This window comes from Ranitomeya imitator, chromosome 1 (genome assembly GCF_032444005.1).
Source record: "Ranitomeya imitator isolate aRanImi1 chromosome 1, aRanImi1.pri, whole genome shotgun sequence".
Taxonomy (NCBI): Eukaryota; Metazoa; Chordata; class Amphibia; order Anura; family Dendrobatidae; genus Ranitomeya; species Ranitomeya imitator.
Genome location: NC_091282.1, coordinates 957,551,528 through 957,579,312, shown reverse-complemented (window position 1 = coordinate 957,579,312; position 27,785 = coordinate 957,551,528). Strand labels below are relative to the sequence as shown.

Below are 27,785 nucleotides of genomic sequence, written 5' to 3'. Positions count from 1 at the left end.
GTGGGCGGTGCTCTCGCTGGTGGCGATCTTCTTGAAAATGGCGCTGTCACATGCGCAGATCGACCTCCAGTATTTTTTTGGAAAAATGGAGCTGAAGGTGGCACATTCGCAAAATGAGATCTTGGCTCGTCATTCTGCACATGCGCCACCTCCGACATTTCCTGAAGGCTGCAGGAAGTCGATCTGCGCATATGTCGGCGCCATGTTTAATGATGACCACCACCGCTAAGACTGTCTTTTAAAGGAGTCATTTCCATCCTACTTAACAGTATTTTTTTTATCCCCTCACCTTTCCTTTGCATTGCTTTCCAGTTAAACAGGTTTATTTGCATTTACATGGAAACACTGGATAATGTCAGCGCCTGGGCTTGTTTACAAAGTGTGGTGGTGAATGTTACTACCATTGCGGCCTGTAGATTATAGTAGGCGTCTATGTAACAGCGGTTCTCTGACTTTATTAGTCTGAGACGAGCACTGACGTGTCTCTGCGGCTGCCTGCTCTGCTGTCCCCACCATGCCAGTCAAGTTTTCAGCTGAGCAGATGACTCATGTTGTTGTCAGACATCTTGTCCCTAGCAGCCTTGGTGTAAAGGGCAGAAGTGACAAAACGGTTGTATGTTGGTCTATGTAAAATTTAGGTGGAAATCCTCTTTACAATTTAGTCCCAGCAGAATGGTTGAATGAGTATCCTCAGCTTCTTCCCTTTAGTTCATCCACTTATATACTCTGACATTTATTGAGTATCAGTGTGATGAGCAACCGTGCTCAGATAAGTGTTACGCGAGCACACTCGTGTTGATAGAGCGTCTTTGGCATGCTCGAATACTATATTCCAGTCCCCGCCGCTGCATGTCTCACTGTTGTTTGACAGCTGCAACACTTGCATTGATTACCTAACAACTAGGGAATCCCTACATGTTTTGTGCCTGTCAAACAGCCACGAGACAAGCAGCTGCGGGGACTGGAACATAGTATTCGAGCACGCCGAACACACAAGCATGCTCGCATAACACCTATTCGCACCCTCGCTCATCACTAATTATTAATGCATCTAAAAATAACGGAGGTGCCTTACTGTTCTGAAGGTAGCAACTGTGCCACGTAAAACTGCTCATGGCAATCCATGCACCACCCACTACATACCGCCTACATCGGTAGCCCCAGGCATGTTTGCTGGTTGCAAGCTACAGAACAGCGCTTCCAGAAGTCTGTAAGACTACGACCGTACGATCATTAATAACAACATTTTGGATGCAGTGTATTGCTGTGTCCAAAACGCTGCGTTCTAGTTACCACAATAGTAAAACGATGAATTCCAGCTCCACTTAAAACATGAATTTCTTGAAAAAAAAATCTTAAAATGACGTGACCACAAATGGAAAGGAGAGATGGTGGTTTAATGACGCGTTTCAGACGCAGTTCCTGCATCCTTTTCTCCAAGCTTTCACATCTCTTGTTTATCAAATCGCCATCTCTCCTTTCCATTTGTGACTGTCATTTTCAGATATTTTTAAATGAATTCATGTATTAATGAAGCTGGAATTCATCATTTTTCTATTGCATGCCTTACATCTGGGTCAGGACGTTTTTCATGCTCCTCAATTGAATTGAACTACAAGCAGGTGAGCCGGCATTCACTTTTTCCAATTACCGCACCTGTTTGTCAGTCTTTGTAGATTTAGCGCATGTAATGTAGTTCTATTGGGTCAAAATCTGCTACAGAAATGTCCATGCTGCTGCTCGTAACTGGCACCGCTGGTAAATAGAAACACAATGGGCACGGGATTTCTGTAAATCCCATCCTCACTTCTTCTGATGTAGAAGGCAGCGTTTTGGATGTTGTGCTGCGTCCAGAACACTGCTATTCCTGATTGTGGGCATGTAGCCTAACGGAATGGACAGCAGACGACATTTTGGAATTTTTGATCTAACTTGTCCTGTTCACTTGTTCAATTATCTGGTTAATCTCTAAAACTGCAGTCAATATCTTTACAATAGCTTGTTTGTGATGGTGGAGCTCAGGGGACAATTGTGATTGTAATGTTGCTGTTTTGCTTCTCTTTCCCTCAGTCCATATTTTCCCAGTTTCAAACTAGTAGAGAGAAGGTGCTCCCCTCCGACGCCATGAGGCTTGCCCTTGCTGAGAGCTTTAAAGATGAGCACCGCTTCCAGCTTGGCCTGATGGATGATGCTGCTGAATGTTTTGTGAGTATTGTCTTTCCTGATGATCTTTGACTATATTCACATTTAACACAGAAGTCAGAATTTCTGCAGATCTAACTTAATGGGCATCAGCTGCAGGAAGAAGATCCACCACAGTTGGCTCCACATGAGCCATTATGACAAGTTTGATGCATCTCGATAGACAGGTTATACTTTTCTGTTCTTTGCACCAACTGTTTATTTACTTGCTTAAAGTGAATGTCCAGGCATCTAATACTGATGACGCAGGACAGGTTATCAATTTCGGCTTGGTGGCACCTGACTCTGACCACCGCCATCAATCAGGTATTTATAGCTCTGACAGCAGCTGGATATAAACACTTTGTTCCCGATTCATCAAGATGTTTTCTTGCATTGTCTACTCAGTTACACATTTTTTTGGCTTTTGTTGCTTTTCTGCCAGTCTTTGACAGCTCTGCCAAAGCGGGTAGAATTTGGGTGAGAGATGGCGTGGCGATGTCTGCACAGCAAATACATCATGATGTTGATTGCACAGGAAATGTTCTCTAGACCCTGATTGGAGTAACACTTCTGGGGGAGGCGCCCGGCAGTTTTAATGTGTTCAAGGCGTATGTTACTCCAGCACTGACTTCATTAAAGGGAACCTGCCACCCCCAAAATCGAAGATGAGCTAAGCCCACCAGCATCAGGGGTTTATCTACAGCATTCTGTAATGCTGTAGCTAAGCCCCCGATGTATCCTGAAAGATGAGAAAAACAGGTTATATTATACTCACCCAGGGGCGGTCCGGTCCAGCGCCTCCCATCTTCTTACGATGTCCTCTTCTTGTCTTCACACTGCGGCGTACTTTGTCTGCCCTGTTGAGGGCAGAGCAAAGTACTGCAGTGCGCCGGCGCCGGGCCTCTCTGACCTTTCCCTGCGCACTGCAGTACTTTGTTCTGCCCTCAACAGGGCAGACAAAGTACGCCTGCGCCGGAGCCGCAACGTGAAGACAAGAAGAGGACGTCATCGTAAGAAGATGGGAGGCCCCGGACCGCAGCGGAACTGCCCCTGGTTGAGTATAATCTAACATCTTTTTCTCATCTTTTAGGATACATCGGGGGCTTATCTACAGCATTACAGAATTCTGTAGATGAGCCCCTGATGCCGATGGGCTTAGCTCATCTTCGATTTTGGGGGTGACTGGTTTTCTTTAAGAATGGTGAGTTAAAGGATCAGACCCATTGAACAGAACTGCACTGACCTGCTCCATTCAATGTGTAGCGGTTGCTACAGATTACTGCAGATCGCCTCTTTTTCCAATGAATTGGAGCTGTTCTACATTACCTGGAAGCGGCTGCTTCACATGGGAATAATAGATCAACATTACTAGATGCACATAGAACGTCTTCAATGTACAGGTATGAGCAAATCGGACTGATTATTCTGATCAGAGTTGAATCTGTGTTCGGAGTGTCATTCACTTTCTCTTCTGACAGTTCATGAATCGGATCGCAGTTGGATGTTATACAAGTGCAGTCCAATTTTTTTTTTTCACGGACCCGGTGATTTGTATTGCTGATTTTGATCCGACCCTCAGATCAAATCTGACATGTTTCTGATATTTTCTGTGGAGCATTCAGTCTGAGGAAAAAAGTGGACATGTGCATGGCTCCATAACCTATCTGTGAAAAACACAGATCGCACTCGTTCGCGAAAACTGAACTTCTGAATGAGCCCTTATTTTAGATTGAGGCTGTCATGGATTTACATTAAGGCCACATTCTTAGAATCAGTATTTGGTCAGTATTTTACCTCAGTATCTGTAAGCCAAAGCCAGGAGTGTAACAATCAGAGGACGAGTATAATAGAAACGCGTCACCACTTCTGTATAATTACCCACTCCTGGTTTTGACTTACACATACTGAGGTAAAATACTGACCGAATGCTGAACATGTGAACGTGGCCTTACTGTAAATCCATGACAGTCTCAATCTCAAATAAGGGCTCAATACTGAACATGTGAACATGGCATAAAAAAGGAAATGGTCCGCAGTGTGAAAGTAACTGCTGAGTTCATATGGTGCAGAAGAGGGCCGGGAGCAGCTCTGGAAACCTGATAATACATTACTGATCGTTAACAGATAGAAAAAAAAAAAAGTGCTGGATTGAGTCATTAGGGCCATATATTGTGTGCCCACCAACTATATATCTGGTGAATTTTAGAACCTCTCATGCTCTATTTTCTGGATACCTTAGAAAACTGTCTATATGGGAGCCAAAAGCACCTAAAATGCCTAATAAATTGTCACACCAGATATACACCAGTTTGTTTGCTTTTTTACCACAATTTGCATCTGGATTGTGGTGTATTTCCCATAATAAATTTCCGTTACCCAATCTAGGCAAGGTTTAGCCTAGAGTGACCCAGAGCCACCGTCAATTTGGGATGAAATGGCTACCTTAAGGTGACTTGTAGCCAACTCTCTCTGTGGGGAGAAAAGGTGCAAATAACCTTGGAATAGGAAAACTTTGAACTTGTGTACGTTTCTAAAGCTTAGGTCTTGTTGCTTCAGATACTGTTATCGATCAACACCTTGATTGTTATATATGAAGATTAGATCAGAAAATATCCCCCTTACATTCCAGTGTCCAACACTGCCCCATACTAGTAAAAACTACATGTGATAAATGGTTTATGCACTGTCTGTAAATCTTGGTCAAAGCTTATAGTACAGATTGTTCATGGCTGCAGAACCGGCCCCATATTCTGTACGTGTGCCCTGTTATGGCTGCTTGTGATTCATTCATAAAGGAAAATCTTCATCTGCTCATCTTCAGTGTTAATAAATTTGTGTTTTTCTTCTTATTGTGTGCTATTTACAGGAAAATATACTACAGCGAATTCATTTCCATATTGTGCCAAATAGTGAAGGTGATATGTGCACTTCCAAATCTTGCATTACCCATCAGAAGTTCGCCATGACTCTGTATGAGCAGGTATGATGCGCGCGCGGAGTTCCCGAGTTGCCAATAACGACCCCTCCTTATCTTCTGTTTCTTATAATGTGTGTTTCCACAGAGTGTGTGTCGGAGCTGTGGAGCATCATCTGATCCATTGCCTTTTACAGAGTTTGTACGTTACATTTCTACTACTGCACTTTGGTAAGCACTTTGGCCTACAGTATCTTACTCCACTTAGCCAAAATTCTGTGCTCTGCATTGGTCTTCGTTAACCTATTAGTGTTGTAGGAAGTCGTTCATGCTGAGATATCATTCTCTAATTTTTTGCATGTCAAAAGGTTTGTGTATGTAGATATATGTAGAGATATATATGTGGATAGATATATATATTCGCTATCTATATCCTACATGCTCATACAGTAATTGAAATAAGTATTGAACACATCACCAATTTTCTAAGTATGTATATTTTGAAAGGTGCTATTGACATGAAATTCTCACCAGATGTCTGTAACAACCCATCCAACCCACACAGGCAAAGATATCAAACCATAGGTGTCCATAAATGTAAGTTATATGTAATCTTGAAAGATAACACAAGCTAAAAGTATTGCACACATGATGAAAGAGGTGTGGAAAGTCATGAGACTATCAATAATTAGAAGGCAAACATGCCACTTGAAAATATCAGCTGGTTCAACTGATGGCTTATAAAAAGAATTTCTAATCTACTGAAGGTTCCAGTGAGCACCGTTGGGGCCATAATCTGGAAGTGGAAAGAACATCATTTCACCATAACTGGCCATCACCAGGTGCTCCCTACACGTTGTCAGGCAGAGGAGTGAAACGAATAATCAAAAGAGTTGTCCAAGAGCCAAGGACCATCTGTGGAGAGCTACAGAAAGACCTGGAGTCAGCAGGTACAATTGTTTCAAGTAAAACTATAAGTAGTGCACTCCTCCTCCATGGCCTGTATGCAAGCTCTCCACGCAAGACTCCGTTGCTGAACAATAAGCATGTTCAAGTGCATTTAAAATTCGCTCAACAACATCTGTGAAATACTGGGAGAATATAGTCTGGTGAGATGAGACCAAAGTTGAACTCTTTGGATGCCATAGTACACAACATGTTTGGAGGCAAAAAGCATTGCTTATCACCCCAAAAACACCATCATGCAGTTTGGTGGTGGGAAGATCACGGTGAGGGGCTGTTTTTCAGCATACGACACAGGCAAACTTCATGTGAATGAATGTGCCAAGACATTCTTGGAAATAAAAAAATCTGCAATCCACCAGAATAATGAAATGAGGGTGGACATTTTGGCAAGACAATGATCCCAAACACACAGCCAATGAAGCTCTCAATTGGTTTGAGAGAAAAAAATAAAGCTGATAATCGCCCAGCCAGTCACCTGACCGGAATCCAATAGAAAATGTATGGAAGGAACTAAAGGTCAGAGTTCACAGAAGGAGCCCATGAGATCTTCAGGATTTGGAAAGTGTATATGTGGAAGAATGAGTCAAAATCACCTGAGCAATGCATGTGACTAGTTTCTCCATACAGGAGGCGTCTTGTAGCTGTCTTCACCAACAAAGGCTTTTGTACGAAGTTTTGAATACTTTTTCCCTGTGTCATTTGTCATCATTACACAAAACTTAATTTATGGATCTCTATGGTTGGATTTCTTTGCCTGTGTTGGTTGGGTGGATTCTTACTGATATCTGGTGAGAATTTCATGTCAATAGCACCTTTCCAAATAGATTTGCTTAGAAAATTGGTGGTGTTCAATACTTAATTCACCCGGTGTGTGTAATTTAACTATAAAATGAATGAAATTCCTCATTAAATCATTTGTATCGAACTTTTAATAAAATTGGTTTGTATTTATAAGTTAGGAAAGCATGAGTTGTAGAAATCTGTGTATAATCTATACAACAGGTCACTTTTAAATATGGCCCTTTTAGCTTAAAGGGTTTGTCCAGTCTCTAAACAAAATTTACAAGTGTCACAGATGGCTTTAAGGGTTTGCCTGGTCTCCTGTCTTCAGGGGGTGCGCATCCCTCCACTGCCCGCCAGCTTCTCGAGCCACACTGTGATCTCCAATGCTGCTGTTAGGGGGAGGTTTGGCTCTGCTGCATCAGAGGTCACAGGGACACTGAAGTTGGCTGGATCAAGCAATCAGGTTGGCAATTAACCTGCCAACTTCACAGCAGTACTTGCATACTCCATAGCAGTGTTTCCCAAACTCCCGCCCTTAGGGCCCCCAACAGATCATGTTTTCAGGATTTCCTTAGTATTGCACAGGGGATGAAATTATCAGGACATCAGAGATTGCCGCAGGTTCTCTCATCTGTGCAATACTAGGGAAATCCCGAATACATGATCTGTTGGGGCGCTGAGAAAACTTGAGTTTTCTGTAGCAAAGAACTTGCAAGCACACACACATTGCCTAGGAAAACGGAGACCTCCATCGACTGCAGAGGAAGCCAGTCACCTTGGAAACAAGTGATAAACTATAGAATTAGAAATACCCAGTGTTTGAGAAAGGAGAGGATTTTTTAATAAGAAATAAGGTGTAAATTTGCTTGTTTTAACAAGCCCTTTCCAATTTGTACCCCTTTATGGTGTGATACAACCAGGAACTTTCAGTAGTCCTCACCGGGACAGGAAGTAAGTGCATTCCGTTATTCAGTCGTGTGACTGTCTGCAGCGGGCAAGTGTGAGGAATGGCGCGTCCTCACAAGCGTATCCAATGATGCAACTTACCGCTTCCGCCAATCACTGGCTTTAAGAGTCAGGCGATGAAAGAACTTGAAGATGAATTCCAGAGCAGCCCATCCCATATGTCTAGCATGGTATCCTGGGGAGCCTCGTGTGTAATGCATCACCTGCAGGTGTCCATCGCAGTGAGGCTAGAATATATCAGTCCGTACGCGAGCGCTGCCTCTGATCTCTGCCTTACGTGGGGCTTCCAGTGATCGGACACGATCAGTATCACTGCGCTGCCTGTCACTCTGCTCTTCCTCCAGTCTTGGTTCTTTAGACTGATTTTTACACCGCAATGATCTCTGCAGATCTGAAATCTAAGGGAATCGGGAGCTGACGGTCTGAACGGCTTTTGGGAGTGTGACCTGTTATTACGGAGACCCTTTCGGAAGGCGAGGAGCGCTTCTCCAGTTTCTAGTATTTTCAAATGAATCCCGTCAAAAACTCATTTTGTTTTCTGTTTTCGACACGAGTGGCAGGAAATTGCTTCACTCCGTTCTCATTGTAAGTGAGTCAGAGGCATTAGAAGCGTCGTTGGGGAAAGTTTTTTCCAATCTTCCGATAAATAATGCGCAGTTACCGAGGCGTGGGAGGATTTTAGCATGTTAATGTTTTCTTTAAATTGCAGCCTTTTTGAACAGTGACTCAGGCTGTAAGCGCACCATGTTATTTGGGCCCAGGGTTCCAGACACAAGCAGATGTTCTTTCTTTTGGCTGCTGTGCTGCCTCATTGTATGAGCAGTTAGCGAAGAAATTCTGACTTTCCGAATGAAAATCGCTTTTACTGTCAAAGTTTAAGAAAAACAAGAAAACTCCTTGCATCATGCACTAATGGATAAGCTCCCTGCAATTTAGCTCCAGCACGGCGCTGCTAATGTGCGAGAAGTGAGCACATGTAAATATAATTGTATGGTGAGAGCATATAAATGCCGTGTCAAGTCGCTCTCAAGCTGGTCCCACATTCACATCACATTTGTACTTTTCTTGCCATCAGCAGTGTGCTGAAGATGGGTTATATCACAAGGATGTAGGGAAAGAAGCATGGTGTGATCTGTTGGTGTTATTGTATGCTTTTACTTTTGCTGGGCTGACCCTTTGTAGGAAAAGCTGACAAATTGATGCAAAGGCATTTACCCCAGTGCTCCTAATTCTTCATACGTACCCAATGCTGGGTGAAGGCAGCAGTTCTGTGGCACTACTGTGGTGCAGTAGTAATTGCACCTAAGCCTACGCTTGTGAAACGTGGAGTCTAAAGTCAGCCTAACACCTTGGGGGCATGTTCACTACGTTAGTTGCTGTTTCACTTGATCCAAATGTGCAGTACTCTAAACAGTAATTAAGAAAAACTTGTCCTGCTTAAAAAAAAAAAAATCCTAACTTTCTAATAAAGTTTAATAATGGCAGGTTTCAGCATATCCTCTTTACTTTCTGTGCTCAATTCTCTGACAGCTGATGCATATGCAGAGAAGGGGGCTGGCTCAGCTTTTGAAAATAGCAGCCTTGTGTGAAGTACTGGACCGGCAGTGGCGATGGTGAGGCTGGGACCAGGACGTATAGCTATGGATTGGGGCACCTCTTAGAAATCGACTACTAATAAAGTGGTAATCCTATAACCCACTAATGGTTAATTTACGATAGGTGGCTCAGTCAGTTGGTATCTGCTCTGGTGCCAGGTTCATAATCTGTACTGCCAGTCTGGTGTTCAATACAGGAGCGACTGCTTATTTCAACATACGAGCCCAGCCCCCTTTTCTGCCTATACATCGGCTATCGCAGAAGGTAGCTGGTTTACCAGGCAGCCGACTCTTCAAATACATTGTCAAGCACAGAAACAAAAGTGGAGATGCTGGAGCAGAAGCTCAGTGATCTGTGCACCTGGCATAAACTACATAGTAACACATGTTACTATAAACTACATTAATTTCTACAACTTTGTTTAAAGTGTACAGTGGAAATGAAAACTGCACATCCCTGTTAAAATACCAGATGTTTGTCATGTTGAAAAAAACATAGCAAGAAGAAATAATTAAAACCTTTTTCCAGAATTTGTGTTCATGTTAAATAGTAGTCAACACTCGGCTGCCATCATTTTATAGTGATTCTTAGGACCCAATATAAAAATTAGCTTTTCAAGGAGGATTTTACTGAGATGTTGATAGTTGTATTTTACACCAAAAGCCATGGTCCATAAACTGCTTACAACACAGCAAGGGGATCTCATTGTTAAAAGTTATAAAAACAAAAATGTTTCCAAGACATTAGCCATACCATAAAAAATTATGAAGATGGTCATCAAGAAGTTGCTTAAATTTGACAGTGACATTACCTAGAACTGGATGTCCCTCAAATATTGATGAAAAGACAAGAAAATACTCTGTGTACTTCATGTGATAAAAATGGCCAATATTCCTCATATGTCTGGCCTGTGGGGTAGGGTGGCAAGATGGAATCCTTTTATTTCAAAGAAAAACATCCCAAGTCCAGCTGTTTTGCTAAGGCCTACATCAGTCTGCTGAAAGCATGTGGGAAGGTTCATCCTTGGTCTCATCAGACCATAACAAGTGTTTGGGTTTGCTTGTTTTTTTTGTTTGTTTTTTTTTAGCCATAATTCCAAAAGGTATGTTTTGAGCAAAGCCACCTATGGACAGCATCAAAAGAACACCATACCCACAGTGAAGTATGGTGGAGGCAGCACTGTGCTTTGGAGCTGTCTTTTTGTCAGCTGGAACTAGAGCTTTATTCAAGGTGGAGGGAATCGTGAACCGTTCCAAATATCAGTTAATTTTACATGAAACCTTCAGGTCCCTGCTAAGAGGAATTTCACTTTTTAGCACTACAATGACCCAAAACATACCTCCAAATCAACAAAAAAATGAAGTTTTTTGGAATGGCCCAGACCTGGATCAAATTCATATCCTGATGGTTGACCTGAGGATGTCCTCATCAGACAGATTTTGAGCGCTATTGCAAGGGAGATTGGGCAAAGCTTGCCAATTGTAGATGTCCCAAAAAGACTGCTGTTATAAATTCAAATGCTACTTCAACAAAGTATTAGTTTAACGGTGTGCACATATATGCAACCACATATTTTTACTGCTTTTATTTTTCTTATTTCACTTAAAAATTTCAGTTTGTTTTTTCAATTGAATGTGAAACTGGAGAAAATATGGATGTCTGTAAAGTAAAGCAAATCTACATGACATTTGCTGTTTAACCTTTATGTAGCAAGCTGTAATACTGTTGTTAGTCAGTAATTATATAAGACTTAGCTAGATACATTTACACTTCCCTTTTGTTACTCTGGAATTTTAATTTGCGTAAAGGTACACCAGAATGAGGATGATGGTGCTCTAGAGATCCGTAATTACTGTGTCAAAAGATATTAATGAGAAGCTGAGCATATAATGACCTGTTGGAGACAATGACTGCATCTCTCCTGGGCCGTTCTTCACACCTGTGTGCTTTCCATTCTAGTAATGAAGTTGATCGAATGCTGGAGAGACACGAGCGCCTGAAGCCAGAGATGTTTGCGGAGTTACTACAGGCTGCAAACACTGCGGATGACTATAGAAAGTGTCCTGTAAGTATGATCCCATCCTATTTACATGACTGTGCAGGACTAATATCAATTGTGTGTAGTAGAAACACTCTCATTCTGGAAATATGAGTTGGTCTAAAACAGTGGAGAAGAATTTTTTTGGACAAAGTGTCACCTTGTCATATTGAACCAGTTTCAAGTGCTGAAAAAAAAATGTAAACTGGTGACTAGAACCACCGTCTGTGTGTGGATACATGACAAAAACAAAGTTTTAAGTTTTTAAAGAGAATATGGAGAGTTTCTGCTGGAAACTGAGCAGAAACTCTCCAGCGCCTCCTCAATACTTTAGAGTTTTAACATGGCCATGTAGCACATCATCTGAGCAGTTATGGATTACTAGATGTTTACTGGTTCAGAACCACCTTCAGTGCGTTAGTGCACAGGGTTGGCACCGCCCATGGTGTGTGTGTGCCGGGTCGGCAACTCCAAGCTTAGTGCTGCTGCACATCGGGTGGCGATCTACTTAGCGCACCTCTTCCTCTATCCCAGCGCCGAAGTGTTCAAATGTGTTCACCTTTGCTAGACAATCAAATACAGGTAGAAGGTCACCAGCATCTACAAGCTCTCCGAGGACCAGAAGAAATCAATTGGTGGGCTGCAGGCTCCCCGTTGGCCGTATGTTGTGCAGGCCTGGTTTAAGATGGTAAACTTCAATAATCTGAGATACTCACAAGTCATGTTTAATGTCCGGCTTTATTTAGAGCAATTGTGGGCAGAAGATCAAGATTCGCCGGGTCCTAATGAACTGTCCAGAGATTGTAACCATAGGTCTGGTGTGGGATTCTGAGAACTCCGACTTGACAGAAGATGTGGTTCGGAATTTGGCTACACAGCTCTACTTACCTGGGGTACCTTTCTTTTGTACTCTTTATACTGATGAGTAGTAAAACGTCAGTGTGTTTTTGTGCCGATTTATGATTTCTTTAAATCCTTCTATACAAATACAAGCTAAACCTTGTTTTGATGCTTCTGTAATTTCCTGTGTACGGGGCTAATGCTTTGCTTTTCTTTCCATAGTTGTTTTTTAGAGTTACAGATGAACAAGCAAAAGAAAGTAGACTTTACCTTGTGGGTATGATCTGCTACACAAGCCGACACTACTGTGCCTTTGCCTATCACACAAAGAGTGCCAGATGGGTATTATTTGATGATGCTTCAGTAAAGGAGGTAATCCTAAGTCAAATGACTGTGTACTCCCCTCTAACCCCTCCCCCATCACCAAACTTTAAAGCGCATTTTTTCATGGTAAAGTTCCATAACTCTTATTTTTCAGGTTGGAACCAAATGGAAAGATGTAGTCACCAAGTGCATTCGGTGCCATTACCAGCCTTTGCTACTCTTTTATGCAAATCCTGATGGTACCGCCGTGACTACCGATGATGCTCTCAGGCAGGTCATGCACTGGACACCTTATAAAAGAATCTTCAGCAATGAGGATACAGGTGTGTATGGAAGATATGTAGGGGGGTAAATGTGTCTTACTTGATTTTTGAGCCCTTTGAATGGGGTTGTGTCTGAATTGACAACTTCTTCTGAGATCAGATCTTTAGGAGATTGCCGTATATTACAGATATATCTGCATCTTCACAAGTTTATTATGAATGTGAAGACTAATAGATACTGAACACTATGTAATGCTCAGTTCACATTTCTATTCCCAGAGGAATGGATGTGTGAGAGAGCAAGGCCAGCATATGTTCTCCTCTGGCCAGTACTCAACCTAAAAACATATAACATGCTCGTTTCTTCGCCAGTCCACCCTGATGTCTAATAATTGTATGTATGAAATGCTGATTGTAACTCTCCTTACCTTTCTCTTCTTTCATCAAAGCCAATGATCGAATGTCCTCAACATCAAAAAAGTCAGACTACAATCGAGATCGTGATTATGAGGAACATATTTATCAGAACAGTGGTTACAAGCATCAGAATGACGATACAGGGTTGAATCGTGGTGTCATTCAGTCAAGTGCTGGCAGAGGACCTGGTATGTACAACCACTACTTTAGGCTCGAACTATAGTACACGGAGACCTTTTTAGTTCTACTAACTTGATTTTTAACAATTTAGGGGCTTACAACTCAATGTATTCAATAGGAGTGCACTAGCGATGAGCAAGCGTGCTAAGATATAGTGTTATTTGAGTAACGTGGGTGCTTGAGTACCGTATTTTTCGGACTGTAAGACACACTTTTTTCCCCAAAACACTTTTGGGGGAAAATTTGGGGCATCTTATAGTCCTAATGTACTTACAATTAGCGTGGTGGCAGCAGGAGTCGGGCGATTCTTGCAGTGGTCCGATGCTGCAGAGCGATTATCTCACTCCCATCCCAGGCTGGAGCGGGGGCTCTGGCGACATTTTGTGAAAGCCCAGAGCCACCGCACTTCCATTGTCTCGTTGCTGTAGCCTCTGCAAAAGTGTTCAGGTTGAGATCTCGGGAGATGGGATCTGTGCCGAGATATCAGTCTGTGCATGCGCCGTCCCCCCCCTGGTAAGCTGAATTCGGACTGTAAGACGGACCCCCCATTTAACACATACTCATTTTTTTTTCCCACCATTTTCCTTCTGAATTTTTGGTGTGCGTCTCATAGTACAAAGAAAAATACGATAAAATTTTCAATTCTCCGCGGCTGCATGATTTGCGGCTGTTAGACAGTTATGACACATGCAGAGAAGGCCTGTTTTGGTAGACAGCCATGGCCTGCGGTGATTACCTAACAGCCGTGAATCATCCATCTGTGGGGACTCGAACATATTACTCGAGCATCCACGATACTCGGATAACCTGCTCGGATAAGGCTGTATCCGAGCACGCTCGCTCTTCACTAGACTGCACCTGTTGCTCAATAGTACATAGACTGTGTATACCTGGAAGAATGCTGCAATGAAAGGGGATGAAAAAGAAAGATAGAGAAGAAAAAAAAAAAAAAGACAAGGCCCTTTTTCTACTAAGGGCCTGCTCTTTAAAAGCATGTGCTACAAAACCTATATTATAGTATTTTTGTCTTCCTAGAGGGCACGCCGTGAGGCTGGGCCTCAGTAATAGCTCGCATTTGATTTCAGCTCTGGGGTTTCACCTCAAGGACAAACAAGGACGTGATTTTTCTTTGTATCATTTGAGCTTTGTGCAAAACCACAGTCATTTTCTGTAAACTTAGCCGAAATTCACAAACTCCCTCAGTTATAGGTTAATATAATGGAAAATATTTGTAGCTAGACGCCGATCTGCCTAAATGGGTTATCTCAATGATAACTTATCACCTATCCATTGGACAGATAATTAATGCATGATCTTTGGGGGTCCATCTCTGCTACCCCCAGTGTTCCTGAGAAAGTAATGGTTACTTTCATAGTGAAGTGAGTAGAGCAGTAGTTCACACATTTTCACCACTCTTCCATGTTCTCGGGATTTCTAGGGGGTTCCAGCAGACAGCCCCTAGCAATCATATTTTTAGCATCTGCCCTTCGACTTGGTAAAAATAATATTTAATGAGATATCACTTATCAATGTCTAATGTAATTTAACCATTGTAATCTTCTTTTCTTGATGCCGGTGATGGCTTCACGTTGGGTATGAGCCGTCTGTACATTCAGCTCCGTTGCTTCTATATAAAATAGCACATTATGAACGACTTGTTAAAATGCTCCAGAGGGGAACTTTACTTCAATAAAGCGCAGGATGTGTCTCATAATTGGACTCATTGTTTGACTATTTTTACTTTTTCTTTCTAGTTAAATTGGGCCGTAATGATCCTCAGGAAAAGTTAAAAGACTTGTCCCGAGAATGTGCCCAAAGAGCGAATAACCTAAAAAGTACATCATCTGCTCAAAGAAAACCTTTGGATAAAACGCTGAAGAAAGAACCTGCCAGGCCTAAAGGTATTCTGACTCCTTTAATGCAGTTGAATTATCATAAAGATGGTCATTATATCATTTTTTTTTTCTGAAATGCTAATTTATTTCTTGATTGTGTTACATGGTGGACTTTACCATAAATGCATGCAAACTGACCATATGCTAGATAATTGTTTGTACATCCACCTTCTTGCCAATCTGGCAACAGCGCGACCCTGTTGGTACCAGGTAGCATTAGTTGTATCGCCCTGACATATGCAGCCACTTGGCTCTCTCTCCTAATTAAAACAGATTTTGGTCCAGTTTAACTTCTGATCTCTGCAGTAAAAAAAAAAAAAAAAAAATCTGCTTGTGAAAACGCCCTACAAATCTTCGATTGCAATGTTTTGCCTTATTGAAGGCCTTGAGATTGCTGATGAAAATGTTCCTGATTTTCGATTTTTCTGTTTCAGATCAATCATCTCAGATTTATCCCTCCAAATCCTTCTCTGGAACACAACTGAGATCTGCATCTTCTCCTACTAGAAATGGCTTTAGGCAGTATCCCGACCCGCACTTCTTCAGCAGTCAAGGAAGAGGTCCATATAAGCAGCAGAGGTCTGACCCGCAGCCCAGGCACATTTCTTCCTCCAATACTGGGCAATCCTCTGTTCCCGAAGCTAAACAACTAGGTAGAGTGAAAAACACGGCTTCTTCTGGCTGTGATACAGATAGCAGTCAGGAATGCCGAGAAAAGACAACTGGCAAGACCAGAAAGCCCTGGAGACCCATGCGAGAGACTCTAAATGTGGACAGCATCTTTAATGAGAATGAGAAAAGTCCGTCAAGCCCTCGGCACATAGCGCAGTCCAATGGCAAACACCAGCCCGCCAAGGATCAAAATACGAGCCACCCTTCAAAGGAGAGTCCTAAGAAGAAAGTCCTGATGACCATCTACGAGGATGAAATCAAACAGGAGTCCGGCAGCCGGAGTTCTCTAGAATCTCTGGGGAAAGGTCCGAACAAACTTTCTGCAGATTCCAAGCTGTACCATCTTGACTGCTGGCAGAGGGCAGAGTCCGGGTATGAGAGCAGCGATCACATCAGCAGTGGCTCCAGTAATCTGGACTCTCCTATAATTGAAGGGACGAGCTTCGCTGATATGAAGGGGCTGCAAGAAAGTCTCTGCAGGTAAATCCGAATGTATGCAATGGGCGATTTCCTAAGAGAGAAGCCCTAGAATCTTGGCTCAATTTGCTGCATAACATTTTTTGCGTCCTTTGTAAGGTCGGAATAAGTTTCCAAACTCCTGTGCTTTGGATCTGTTTTATTTTTTTACTCTTTCATATTGCTGCAGCCTATTAGTCTAACCTTCATATAACATTATTAGTAACGCCAAGTTCTACCTTTTTGATGGGTTTGGAAAACTTTTTTAAACGTTTCAAAAACCTTTGTCATACACGGTGAATGTTTGATTTTTTTTTTTTCCCCCGAAGCCCATAATATGTGATTCTGAACTATACTGAGGATACAATTAAAGGGGTTGTTCTGGTTTACTTTCTGGTGTAATCTGACATTTGGCGTGGATGGATGCAATGTACAACAGCCCAATGCCTAGTGAGCATTGAGCCCTTGTCCCAGTAATTTATTAGACCTGTACACGACTCTCTTCTAGGCATTTGATGGCACTATTGTGTAGCCACACGTAAAGTGGCATCAAGCAGGAAAGGGAGTTTGTACCGTGTTAGTAATGGGATAAGGAATCGCCTATTGATTGCTGGGACCTCCGCCGAGCCCAGTAACTGAATGTAGCCAAGACGAGCATGCGCACCTCTGCTCCATTCATTCTTTATGGCATCACGGTTCTCAGGATATGTGATCACAAGAATGTGACTTGCATATTCCGGCCACAGTCCAACTAGCTGTGCATGGCCTCTCTCCATTCACTTGTATTGTGTGGGGCCAAGCATGTCTAGTTGGCAGATGACCGTACGCATGTAAATCTGACCCGGTCACGACACCGACACTGGAGAATCCTGACACTGTGCAGTGTGCTTACTGTGAGGATTCACCAGATTAGAGGGGTTGTCCAAACTTCCACCTTTCCCCTTAGAGCATCTTTCAGAGTCGTATCTTCTGGCATCTTAACATAAGATCTTTTACTTGGTGTTGGTTATTAGCATTTTTTAAGCTAGGAAAAGACTTCTGGCTGCAGTGTTTTTGCCAAGAACAAGCTGCCACAATAACGGAATTTGGGCTGGAATCCCATTGTGGCGCTTTAAGCCAATTGAAGAAGTATCTGTGTTTCCTTTCATACTTTTCTTACCTTTTTGTAACTATTCCTCCTAAAACAATCTGCACTACAAACTGTGTAATACTGTAAGACTGAGGTTATGGCACTGGGTATGCTCACACGTCTTCATTGGTGCGTCTGTATTTCAGTGACCATCAGCAGCCAGGAAATGGACTTCTTTCTACTTCTCCGCACAGTAGAGGCCAAGTAAATGGTAAGTTGTTGGAACGGATCCGAACTGCAATCGCTTTAATTGTTCATAGAATAGCATTGTAAGGAGGTGCAACTCTTTCACGACATGCGTCACACATGTAAAGCGGGTGTATGGAGAGTGCTCACAGGGCGAGTTCACTCCATGTCCAGCAGGTAATGGCCTTGTGTTACTGCCAGATCCTGCCTCCACAAATCGATTGTTAACCTGTTAAATCCGCTGTGGAACCCTGACAGCGGCATTAAAGGTGTACTATTTTATGTGCCCGTCGGTGCACCTGTGATGTGATCGCAGCGCGTCAATAGGTGCTATGCAAACAGGTCTGTTGAAGACCTCCATACTTGTCATTACGGAGCTTCTTTGAAACCATCAAAACAGCTCATCTATCCCAAAATTTCATCAATGAAAACCTCATCCTCCCCTCCCCCCCCCCCAAAAAAAAAAATGACCTCACACAGCTTTATTGACATTGAAAACATGACGGGTCTCCAAAAACGGCGACACAACCAGAAGTTTTTTCCCACCCCTAAAATAATAAAAAAGACTGGACATGTTTGGTATCGCTGTAATCCTACTGATGAGGAGAATCATATTGTGAGATAATTTTTACCTTGCTAGAATTGTGTTTTTTGCAATTTCTCCCCACTTTGAATTTTTCTCCCGTTTTCCAGTACACTATATATGGCAAAATGAATGGTGTCATTCAAAAGTACAACTCGCCCCGCAAAACCCAAGCCCTCATATGGCCATGAACAGAAACATAAAGTTATGGCTCTGGGAGGAAGCAGCGGAAAAAAATGAAAACTCTAAAACCTGAAATTGGTCCCCTCGTGAAGGGGTTAAAAACTGAAGGAGGTAGATTGCCTGACCTTTCATTTAATGATCAACTCTTCACAATGGATCAGTGAAAAGCAGATGATGCAGGGATCGGAACTTTCCGGAGTCACAGCGATGGGAGGCGATGTGTAGTATCCCATGGCGGCCACTACAAGTATTTCCAGCTGGCGGCTGCCCCCACTGGCACCGATAACAGCTGATCAGCGGGATGCCGGAGCGATGGGAGGCGATGTGTAGTATCCCATGGCGGCCACTACAAGTATTTCCAGCTGGCGGCTGCCCCCACTGGCACCGATAACAGCTGATCAGCGGGATGCCGGAGCGATGGGAGGCGGATGTGTAGTATCCCATGGCGGCCACTACAAGTATTTCCAGCTGGCGGCTGCCCCCACTGGCACCGATAACAGCTGATCAGCGGGATGCCGGAGCGATGGGAGGCGGATGTGTAGTATCCCATGGCGGCCACTACAAGTATTTCCAGCTGGCGGCTGCCCCCACTGGCACCGATAACAGCTGATCAGCGGGATGCCGGAGCGATGGGAGGCGGATGTGTAGTATCCCATGGCGGCCACTACAAGTATTTCCAGCTGGCGGCTGCCCCCACTGGCACCGATAACAGCTGATCAGCGGGATGCCGGAGCGATGGGAGGCGGATGTGTAGTATCCCATGGCGGCCACTACAAGTATTTCCAGCTGGCGGCTGCCCCCACTGGCACCGATAACAGCTGATCAGCGGGATGCCGGAGCGATGGGAGGCGATGTGTAGTATCCCATGGCGGCCACTACAAGTATTTCCAGCTGGCGGCTGCCCCCACTGGCACCGATAACAGCTGATCAGCGGGATGCCGGAGCGATGGGAGGCGATGTGTAGTATCCCATGGCGGCCACTACAAGTATTTCCAGCTGGCGGCTGCCCCCACTGGCACCGATAACAGCTGATGAGCGGAATGCCGGAGCGATGGGAGGCGGATGTGTAGTATCCCATGGCGGCCACTACAAGTATTTCCAGCTGGCGGCTGCCCCCACTGGCACCGATAACAGCTGATCAGCGGGATGCCGGAGCGATGGGAGGCGGATGTGTAGTATCCCATGGCGGCCACTACAAGTATTTCCAGCTGGCGGCTGCCCCCACTGGCACCGATAACAGCTGATCAGCGGGATGCCGCACCGATCAGACATTGATGCCCTACCTTATGGATAGGGTATCGATATGAAAGCAGTGGCCATCCTTTTTAATGACGCCCCGTGGGTCAGTGTGCTGTCTGCGGTGGCCGCACTAGGATGTCACATGGAAGTGTGCATGTAGCCGAAGTCTAACGTGTGTACATAATGAAACGTTTATACAATGTAAAAAGAATAACTTTCCACGTGACGTGCAGCCGCTCCACCTCCCTTGTTCAGATAATGCAGCACTGATTCGTCAGGCCAGAATGTGAACATCTGCCATATTTAGTTTTGTAAAGCGCCCTGGGCCAAGCTCCTCAGCCGAATCACTAGGTGGTTTTAGCCATGCATGGTTCTCTGTGTCAGCAGAAGAGAAAAATAACGCTTCTATTTTTACATGGACTGGAATCCTGGAGACCAACCCTGCTGCTGTCAGTGAGCATTACTCACTCCCAGCATGCCTCCCTGGTGGTGTGCGCGGTCCTGGTGGGCCACTGCTGCCACCTGCTGTGCAGCTTGTGGAATTGCAGCTGGAGATTTTCACACTATTAATCCCATTTTCTACTATGTAGAACAGACACATTTTTTACATGTATTTATTTCTCCTTTTGGAGTGTGGGGGGTGATGGTGACTGTGGTTATTATAGTTCTATAAACTAATGCCGATTGTTTTATATTTAAGGATACTTCGACTATAATGGCTTGGAGCGTAGTAGATATGAAGATCGGTTATCCCCGGTTCCACGTGAGGCCTTGCATGTGCATAGTCCATCTGGCCAAAGGTAGGGGTGAATCTTGTTCCCTGCATTGATACAGGAATGGGGTTCTTACTGTACCATAGTATGGGTTTTGCTCATTTGTATGTATACACAATACTTTTTAGAAGGACTTTTTTTTTTTTTTTCTTGAGAAAATTCATAACCACAGCACAGCCTCAACAGTGTCAGCAGCAATCACAATACATAATGTTTGCATGGGGCATGGAAGCTGTGACCAAGCTGAAGGTTCACCTATAAAATGACCAACGACTGGAAAAATGTTTAAAATATCATTTACTAGAGTTCCTGCTCATAATCTCTGGCCACAGAAACAAATCGGGTCTTAAATTACCATGTAGTTGTAAAAATAGGGTCATCCATTATGAGGACCGAATATTGTAGAATATCCCCTTTATTACAAGGGGACATCTGTCCGCTGCAGGAAAGCTTTGGGAACATCTGCGCTGGCTTTTTTTTTTTTCCATTAGAAATTTAGAATGTCACTTTTTCCTTTAAAGTTATGGTTTCATTTTGGAACTTGTTCAAGTTTAACTTTTTCTTTCTCCTAAAGGAAGCAAATTGGTGACCGTAAAAAGGACATCCGTTCCCCGACCCTGTCGTTGCGTAAAGAGTACAACATCAAAGAGGTGCAGGTGAACAAAGCGGAAGACTCCCGAGAAAGGTCTTATCATCTGTCGCCCTACTCTCCAGAGAATTGCTGTTTGCACATTGAGCATTCCCCTTTGATGAATGGACAAGCGACCTCTCCTGGCAGTCCGTCCGCACAGTGCAATAGGGTGCAGTACATGAACGCTCCATATTTTGCATCTGATGAAGAGCTGTCCTACATTCGAGAGGACGGCTGCGGTGTAAATCACCGGGACTCTAATGATATACCTCCTCCTCTTCCCCCCAAGAAGTATACACGAAGTGCTGTGTCGAGAATGGAGCAGAGTTTTGCACCGGCCGCCTCTGCTGCGCATCTAGACACCTTGTCTCATGTACCGGCAGTCGGTGCCGAGAGGCATTCTCCTGGTGATTTCCTCAGAGCAGACGCTGATATAGACTACTATCCAAAGAAGGACCCGTATCACAGCAGCGACCTACAATTTACTATGCCAAATGTGTCTGGATCTTCAGTGTATGACTGCCGGCCCAATATGCTTCACCCGACTCTGGAGATGGAGCCCATTTCCCATGTAAATGATACCGTCGCCCTCACTACATACTTCTCTGTGGACAACTGTATGACTGACACTTATAGGTTAAAATACCATCAGAAGCCCAAGGTCTATGTGACTGAAAGTACAGCGTTTCACAGGGATCCCGGGCACTTACAGGTCCCTGAGACTGTTACTGAACCTTCTTACCATAGAAGCATTGAGAACGCCCATCATTCGCTTTCCAGATCAAAAGCTTTTGGAGGTGTACCTTGTAATAGGTAGGCTAAGCCCCCAACAGAGCGGGGCGCCTTTCCCAGAGGCTCCATTTCTAACTGGTCGGTTTAGCTACAAGAAATTCTTCCAAATCCTGCATGCAAAATTGAGTTGAAAATCCAACAGCCCCTGAATGTGGCAACCCCTGTCCTTAACACCAGGGGGCATAATGCATTGCAGAAAATGAATATTGCTGAATTTGCACCAGGTCTATCTTTAGTCATCGATCAAGGACCTCAAATCTATTGCACCAGGGATAGGTCTCGGAAGTCTGGATTGGCTCATGATAAAGCCAGGATTTCACTCCAGTTAATAACGAAGTGCTAACTTAATAAGTTTTTATTAGTGATAAGCGAACCTGCTTGGATAAGGTGTTATCTGAGCATGCTTGGGTGCTAACAGTGTCTTTGGCGAGCTCGAATAAAATGTTCAAGTCCGTGCGACTGCATGTCTCATGGCTGTTCGACAGCTGCAGGGATTGTCTGTTTGTTAGACACGCAGCCGCGGGGACTATTATTCGAGCCCACTCTGTTAGCACCTGAGCATGCTCAGATAACATCTTATCCGAGCACGTTCGCTCATCACTAGTTTTTATAGGTCATGTAAACCAGTTCATTGGAATTTGCACACAGTCATTAAACAGTCAGTCAGATGTATATAAACATAGATGGAATTTTATGGAAGGGGGAATTTGCCTTTTTCTATTTTCACAGAAGTGAAATTTTTTAAAAAAAAGATATAGTATAATATTAGTTGACTGGTTGCAACATACTATTTTTTTTTTTTTTTTTTTACTGTTCTACTTCTGTCTCGACTGCTGTCTTCATTAAGCCCAAAATGAATTACACGTGTGGCTGCTACCAGCAAAGGACACATTGACTAATTGGTGCATTGCGATACATTTATGCCCATGACACCCACAGAGGCTGGAACGTCAGAGGTTTAAATATTGGCCTTGAATGTCGTTTTATATATGCACACTTTTTTATTTTTTATGGTATCCAAAGACTAAGCATTTGTAAAAACTCCGAAATTGCCAAAATACTGTGGAAATATTGCAACATTTTGTGACGATGAAGCGAAGCTCCATCTTTAATACACTGGCTGTACAGTTGGCAAATGGAAAATCCAGCATCTGAGAAAATATATATATATATATATATATGTATATATATATATATATTTATTTATTTTTCCTGTACATGGGGACATTAGTGCCAATTCCCAATCTGTCACAATACAACCCTGTTGGGGGAGGTGTTTGAGCAGTTGTGTGCTACTATTGGCAGATTGTTTCCAGGTAGTAACAAAACTTTTTTTTTTTTTTTGTCTACATGGAGATCTAAAGGTAAAATAACAGGAAGAGCAGGTAATGATGAATCATTTGCTGACTATGTAGTGAGTCTTGGTCAAAGGTGGAGTTTCACTTGGCGCTCAGGAGGAATTAATAAGGTGTCTGGGCTGTCCTTTTTTTTAGCACGTACATTTTTCCTCATGATCCAAATTTGAACATGTTTTCCCACAATTACAACCTATTGCCTGTCCACATAAGTATCCAATGACTGGGCATTTCATCAATCATGAGGACAGGTGGGCTGTTTCTACCATTTGAATGGAGATCCCTATACTTGTCATTGCTGGCACCCCTGCGATCAGACCATTTCAAAGTGTGGAACAAGCATTTAAAGGGAATCTCTCAGCAGGTTTTTGTTACTTCATCTGTGAGCAGCCTGATGTAGGCAAAAAGAAGCTGACTCCAGCAAGGTATCACTTAGATTACTCGGTGCAGCCGTTCTGACACGATCACAGCTTTCAGATTTAGAATAAATCAGAGCCGAGAAAGCTAACCCCGCCCACGCCATGCTCTGTGTGCATATGAAGTCCATAAACGGTGAGCTGCTTATCACAGGAGTGGGTGTTGCCAGACTAGTCCAGCAATGTTAAGCTCTTGGTGATCCTTCACAGTTAGTCAACTACGGCACTCACTTTGACAAGTGACCCATCCCTGAATTCTGTTTCAGCCTCTGTCTCCTGCTGTCTTCAGATTAGCAAAACTTGGGAACAGATTCCCTTTAAGATCGTCTTTAGATAGATGCAGTATGGGCGCCACATCTGGACCCCATGCATGTCTCATTAACAAAACTGAAATCACTATAGGATCCTATGTTGGTTTTGGTTGTTAGGCTTTTTTGAGATGTGTTACAGTATAACGTGTAAGAATGGGGTTCTCAAAGCTGCATCCAAATCTAGTGCAAATAATCTGCATTACAAGGGTTAACATACAGCGAACACTTTGAGGATTAATCCATCAGTGTCTAAATTGACCAAAGCTTAGATTTACATGTGACAGATTACCAAAATTTCAATGACTTCCCCAATTATCAGGGGGGAAGGCTGGAAGATTTCTTGCACAAGCTTCAGAAAAAAAAACATATGTATAGAATGTCACAGAAATTTCTCAAAAGGATTATCCCGAGTGTGACGATGCCTAATACGGACACTAACATTTATATGCCTTAAGTGGCGGTATGATTGCTTTTTTTTTTTTTTTTTTCTTTTGACATGACTTGGTATAATTGTCGCATTGAATCCTTCAGACTCGTAAACTACACTTATGGTTTTATAGTTCCAAAAAAGCCTCAAAAGCATATTAACTTATTTCTTGTGAATGTTTTGGTTTTAACACTATATTTTCCAGTCCATTTTGTGGCGCAGTCGGCAGCACACACTATCTTGTCCAACCCTGTCTGGAACAGAGGCCTTGAGTCCGCTGACTGCTGTGTAAATGTAGTTTCGTTTCTACCCGGGTAAAGCCTTTCTTCAGATACACTCCACTAGAAGCGGTTTTATTGGATCTGAGCAAGCGCTCTTTATTTTTCTGGTTTTATAATTTCAATGAAATGTGTCTTGAGTACAAGTGACGACCTCTTATTTGTAGAATGTGACCTCTTACCTTTGTATGGCTTTGCTTCTGTGCCTATTTATACATATATATTTTGTGTCCTGACATGAAAATCTAGATTTGTACTACAGGAAATTCTATTTTGAAATGGCTTGTAATATTAGAACAATATATATAAATGTCGTAACATTTCTTTTATGTGTTGGGTTTGACTTTTTTTTTTTTTTTTTTTTTTTTTTTATGTTGACTTGCAATGTGTTTTTTTTTTTTTTTTTTTTTTTTTTTTTTTTAAATGTTACATATTTTTGTAAATTTTTGTATATTTTGAGAGCTAGACCATTGATATTGTGGTTATCAAAGGAACTTTAATGTGCAATATTTAGTGGAAAAAAGTTTTCTGGTTGATTTTTTTACTACCGGTAATTGTATAAGCCTAACTAATTTTGTGTTAGAGAGTAATCTGAATTACCAGGATCATATTTATCAACCTCAAAGAATTATGAGAAGTCAAAACATATAGATTGTATGGCCCCCAGAGGATTTTTACTCCTTTCCCTAGCGGATAAGCTACAATTCTTGAAGGGAGACATCCACATTTTATATAAGTTCAGTGCAAAGAATTTTCTTGTGAATTTAACTGAATGCTGTTTTTTAGCAATTAATGCCGATAAAGGATTATCGGGGATATAGGGTCAATGTTAACCCATTTATTCTAAAAAAAAAAAAATAAATAGAAAAAATAATCCAGACAAGCACACTACTTTTTTCATTAAACTAAGGTACAAAGATCTATCTCCTTTGCCTTCATGTATAAAATGAGGGCAGCGACTGAATTTATCATTAGGACTTGAGAGCTTTAAAGGGACACTGTCACCTGGATTTGGAGGGAACAATCTTCAGCCATGGAGGCGGGGTTTGGGGGTTTTTGATTCACCCTTTCCTTACCCGCTGGCTGCATGCTGGCTGCAATATTGGATTGAAGTTCATTCTCTGTTCTCCATAGTACACGCCTGCGCAAGGCAATCTTGCCATGTGCAGGCATGTACTACAGAGGACAGAGAATGAACTTCAATCCAATATTGCAGCCAGCATGCAAGGAAAGGGTGAATCAAAAACCCCCAAACCCCGCCTCCATGGCTGAAGATTGTTCCCTCCAAATCCAGGTGACAGTGTCCCTTTAAATTGCAAAAAAAGGGGGTACTTTTTATATTTTAAGGGCAAAATTTGCACTAAAACATCAAATTCATTAAGCACTATTTAAGCAACCTTGGCACAGAGGGAGATTGTGCCGCCAACTTCCACATATGAAGCGCAGTGGGTTAGTTTCCGCTGCTGTTCCCGAGCTGCATAGCACAGCTGAACATGACCGGCAAGGATGCAGGACAGTGTTCTCTGTAGTAAAGGCAGTCAATAGTGTCCATCATTGGAAGGTAGGCATTATATTGTTACAATTTTTGACATCTGTGTACTGATCGTTTGATATTCTCTGTAAAAAGCCTCTATGAATATGTCCTTATGTGAAGACAATCAAAGATCAAATGTTTCAGTAATAAATTGTATTTTTTTTTCCAAGACGTGTACTTTTTTCTTACTACATTATACTGATGTTTGGACAAGAATGAAAACAGACCTCTTCTTCAACCCCCTTCACTATGGATGACGCAAGTATACGTCATCTTTTGTGTGTCCCTGCCTTTTCTGTGGGCTCCGGCAGTGAGTCTGCATCTTTCCCTGCACATGATTTCTGATTTAATCAGTCACCAAGTGTTTCTAACAGCTTCAGGTGGATCAGAGGTCCACCCGCAGTTGTTAACAAGTTAAACGCCACTGTCACTGACCGTGGCATTCAACACACGCTGGTCGGAAGCGTGTCACTAGTCCCGAACATTGACAATCCCTGTCGCGTGATGGCGGGGCGCCGCTGGGTTGTCATGACTAGAGATGAACGAACTTATACGGAAAACCTTTGGCAATCTCAAATTGGGCACGAATGTAGCTCATCCAGATTAGTATTCGGATTCCCGAGCATTTTCCTTCAAACTTGGCAACATTCGGTCACAGTTCGGTGAATGATCACGTTCCCACTAATATTTTTTAAGGATTTTGGCTAGGAAAGTGACTCCGTATGATGCTGTGAAGCAAAATGTTATAAATGGTGCTATAATAATAATAGTGAGCAGGGATGACATGTCTTATGAAGGGAAGAGGGCGTGTATAGGTCAAAGAAGTGGCGTGTAAAAAAAAAAAAAAAAAGCCACCTAGCCACGTAGTATATTGCCCAGTGACGTAGTATACAGCACAGAGCCACGTAATATAATGCCCAGCTATGTAGTATATTGCCCAGCCACGTATGTCACAGGTTAAAAAAAATAAACCTATACTCTCCTTGCGAGGGCCCCTTGTAGTTCGGTCACATGACCGTGACGTCATGGCAACTCCTTCTCCCATACCATCCTTGCCACCGGAACCTGCCGCTTGCATGGAGCGGTCACCGGAGCTTCGCGAAAGGTGAGTATATCATGATTTATTTTTTTAATTATTTTTAACATTAGATGTTTTTACTATTGATGCTGCATAGGCAGCATCAATAGTAAAAACTTGGTCACACGGGGTTAATAGCGGCGGTAACGGAGTGAGTTACCCGCGGCATAACGCTTTACCGCTGGCATTAGCCCTGTGTGAACGGTGACTGCGGAGAGTATGGAGCGGGCGCCGACTGCAGGGGAGTAGGGAGGGACTAATCGGACTGTGGCCGTCGCGGCAGCCATGACAGGTAGCTGGCGAGACCAATCAGCGACTTGGATTCCATGACTGACAGAGGCCGCGACCAATGAATCCGTGACAGACAGAAGGGCAG

The 27,785-nt window shown here is 43.0% G+C and overlaps 1 protein-coding gene across 2 annotated transcripts in view; it reads left to right on the top strand.

Moving 5' to 3' along the window:
* Positions 1-25,908, top strand: part of USP53 (ubiquitin specific peptidase 53) — a 40,476-nt gene extending 14,568 nt beyond the window's left edge. The window contains exons 3-15 of one of the 2 annotated variants that reach the window (XM_069743747.1): positions 2,071-2,205; positions 5,051-5,164; positions 5,247-5,329; positions 11,369-11,474; positions 12,194-12,340; positions 12,510-12,659; positions 12,766-12,934; positions 13,324-13,479; positions 15,226-15,372; positions 15,801-16,518; positions 17,770-17,834; positions 20,515-20,614; positions 21,162-25,908. In XM_069743747.1, the coding sequence (XP_069599848.1) occupies positions 2,071-2,205; positions 5,051-5,164; positions 5,247-5,329; positions 11,369-11,474; positions 12,194-12,340; positions 12,510-12,659; positions 12,766-12,934; positions 13,324-13,479; positions 15,226-15,372; positions 15,801-16,518; positions 17,770-17,834; positions 20,515-20,614; positions 21,162-22,035 (2,964 nt within the window). In that variant the 3' untranslated portion in view covers positions 22,036-25,908. The remainder of the gene's footprint in view (positions 1-2,070; positions 2,206-5,050; positions 5,165-5,246; positions 5,330-11,368; positions 11,475-12,193; positions 12,341-12,509; positions 12,660-12,765; positions 12,935-13,323; positions 13,480-15,225; positions 15,373-15,800; positions 16,519-17,769; positions 17,835-20,514; positions 20,615-21,161) is intronic. The other variant, XM_069743748.1, reaches the window with a different exon arrangement.
* Positions 25,909-27,785: the final 1,877 nt, after the last annotated feature.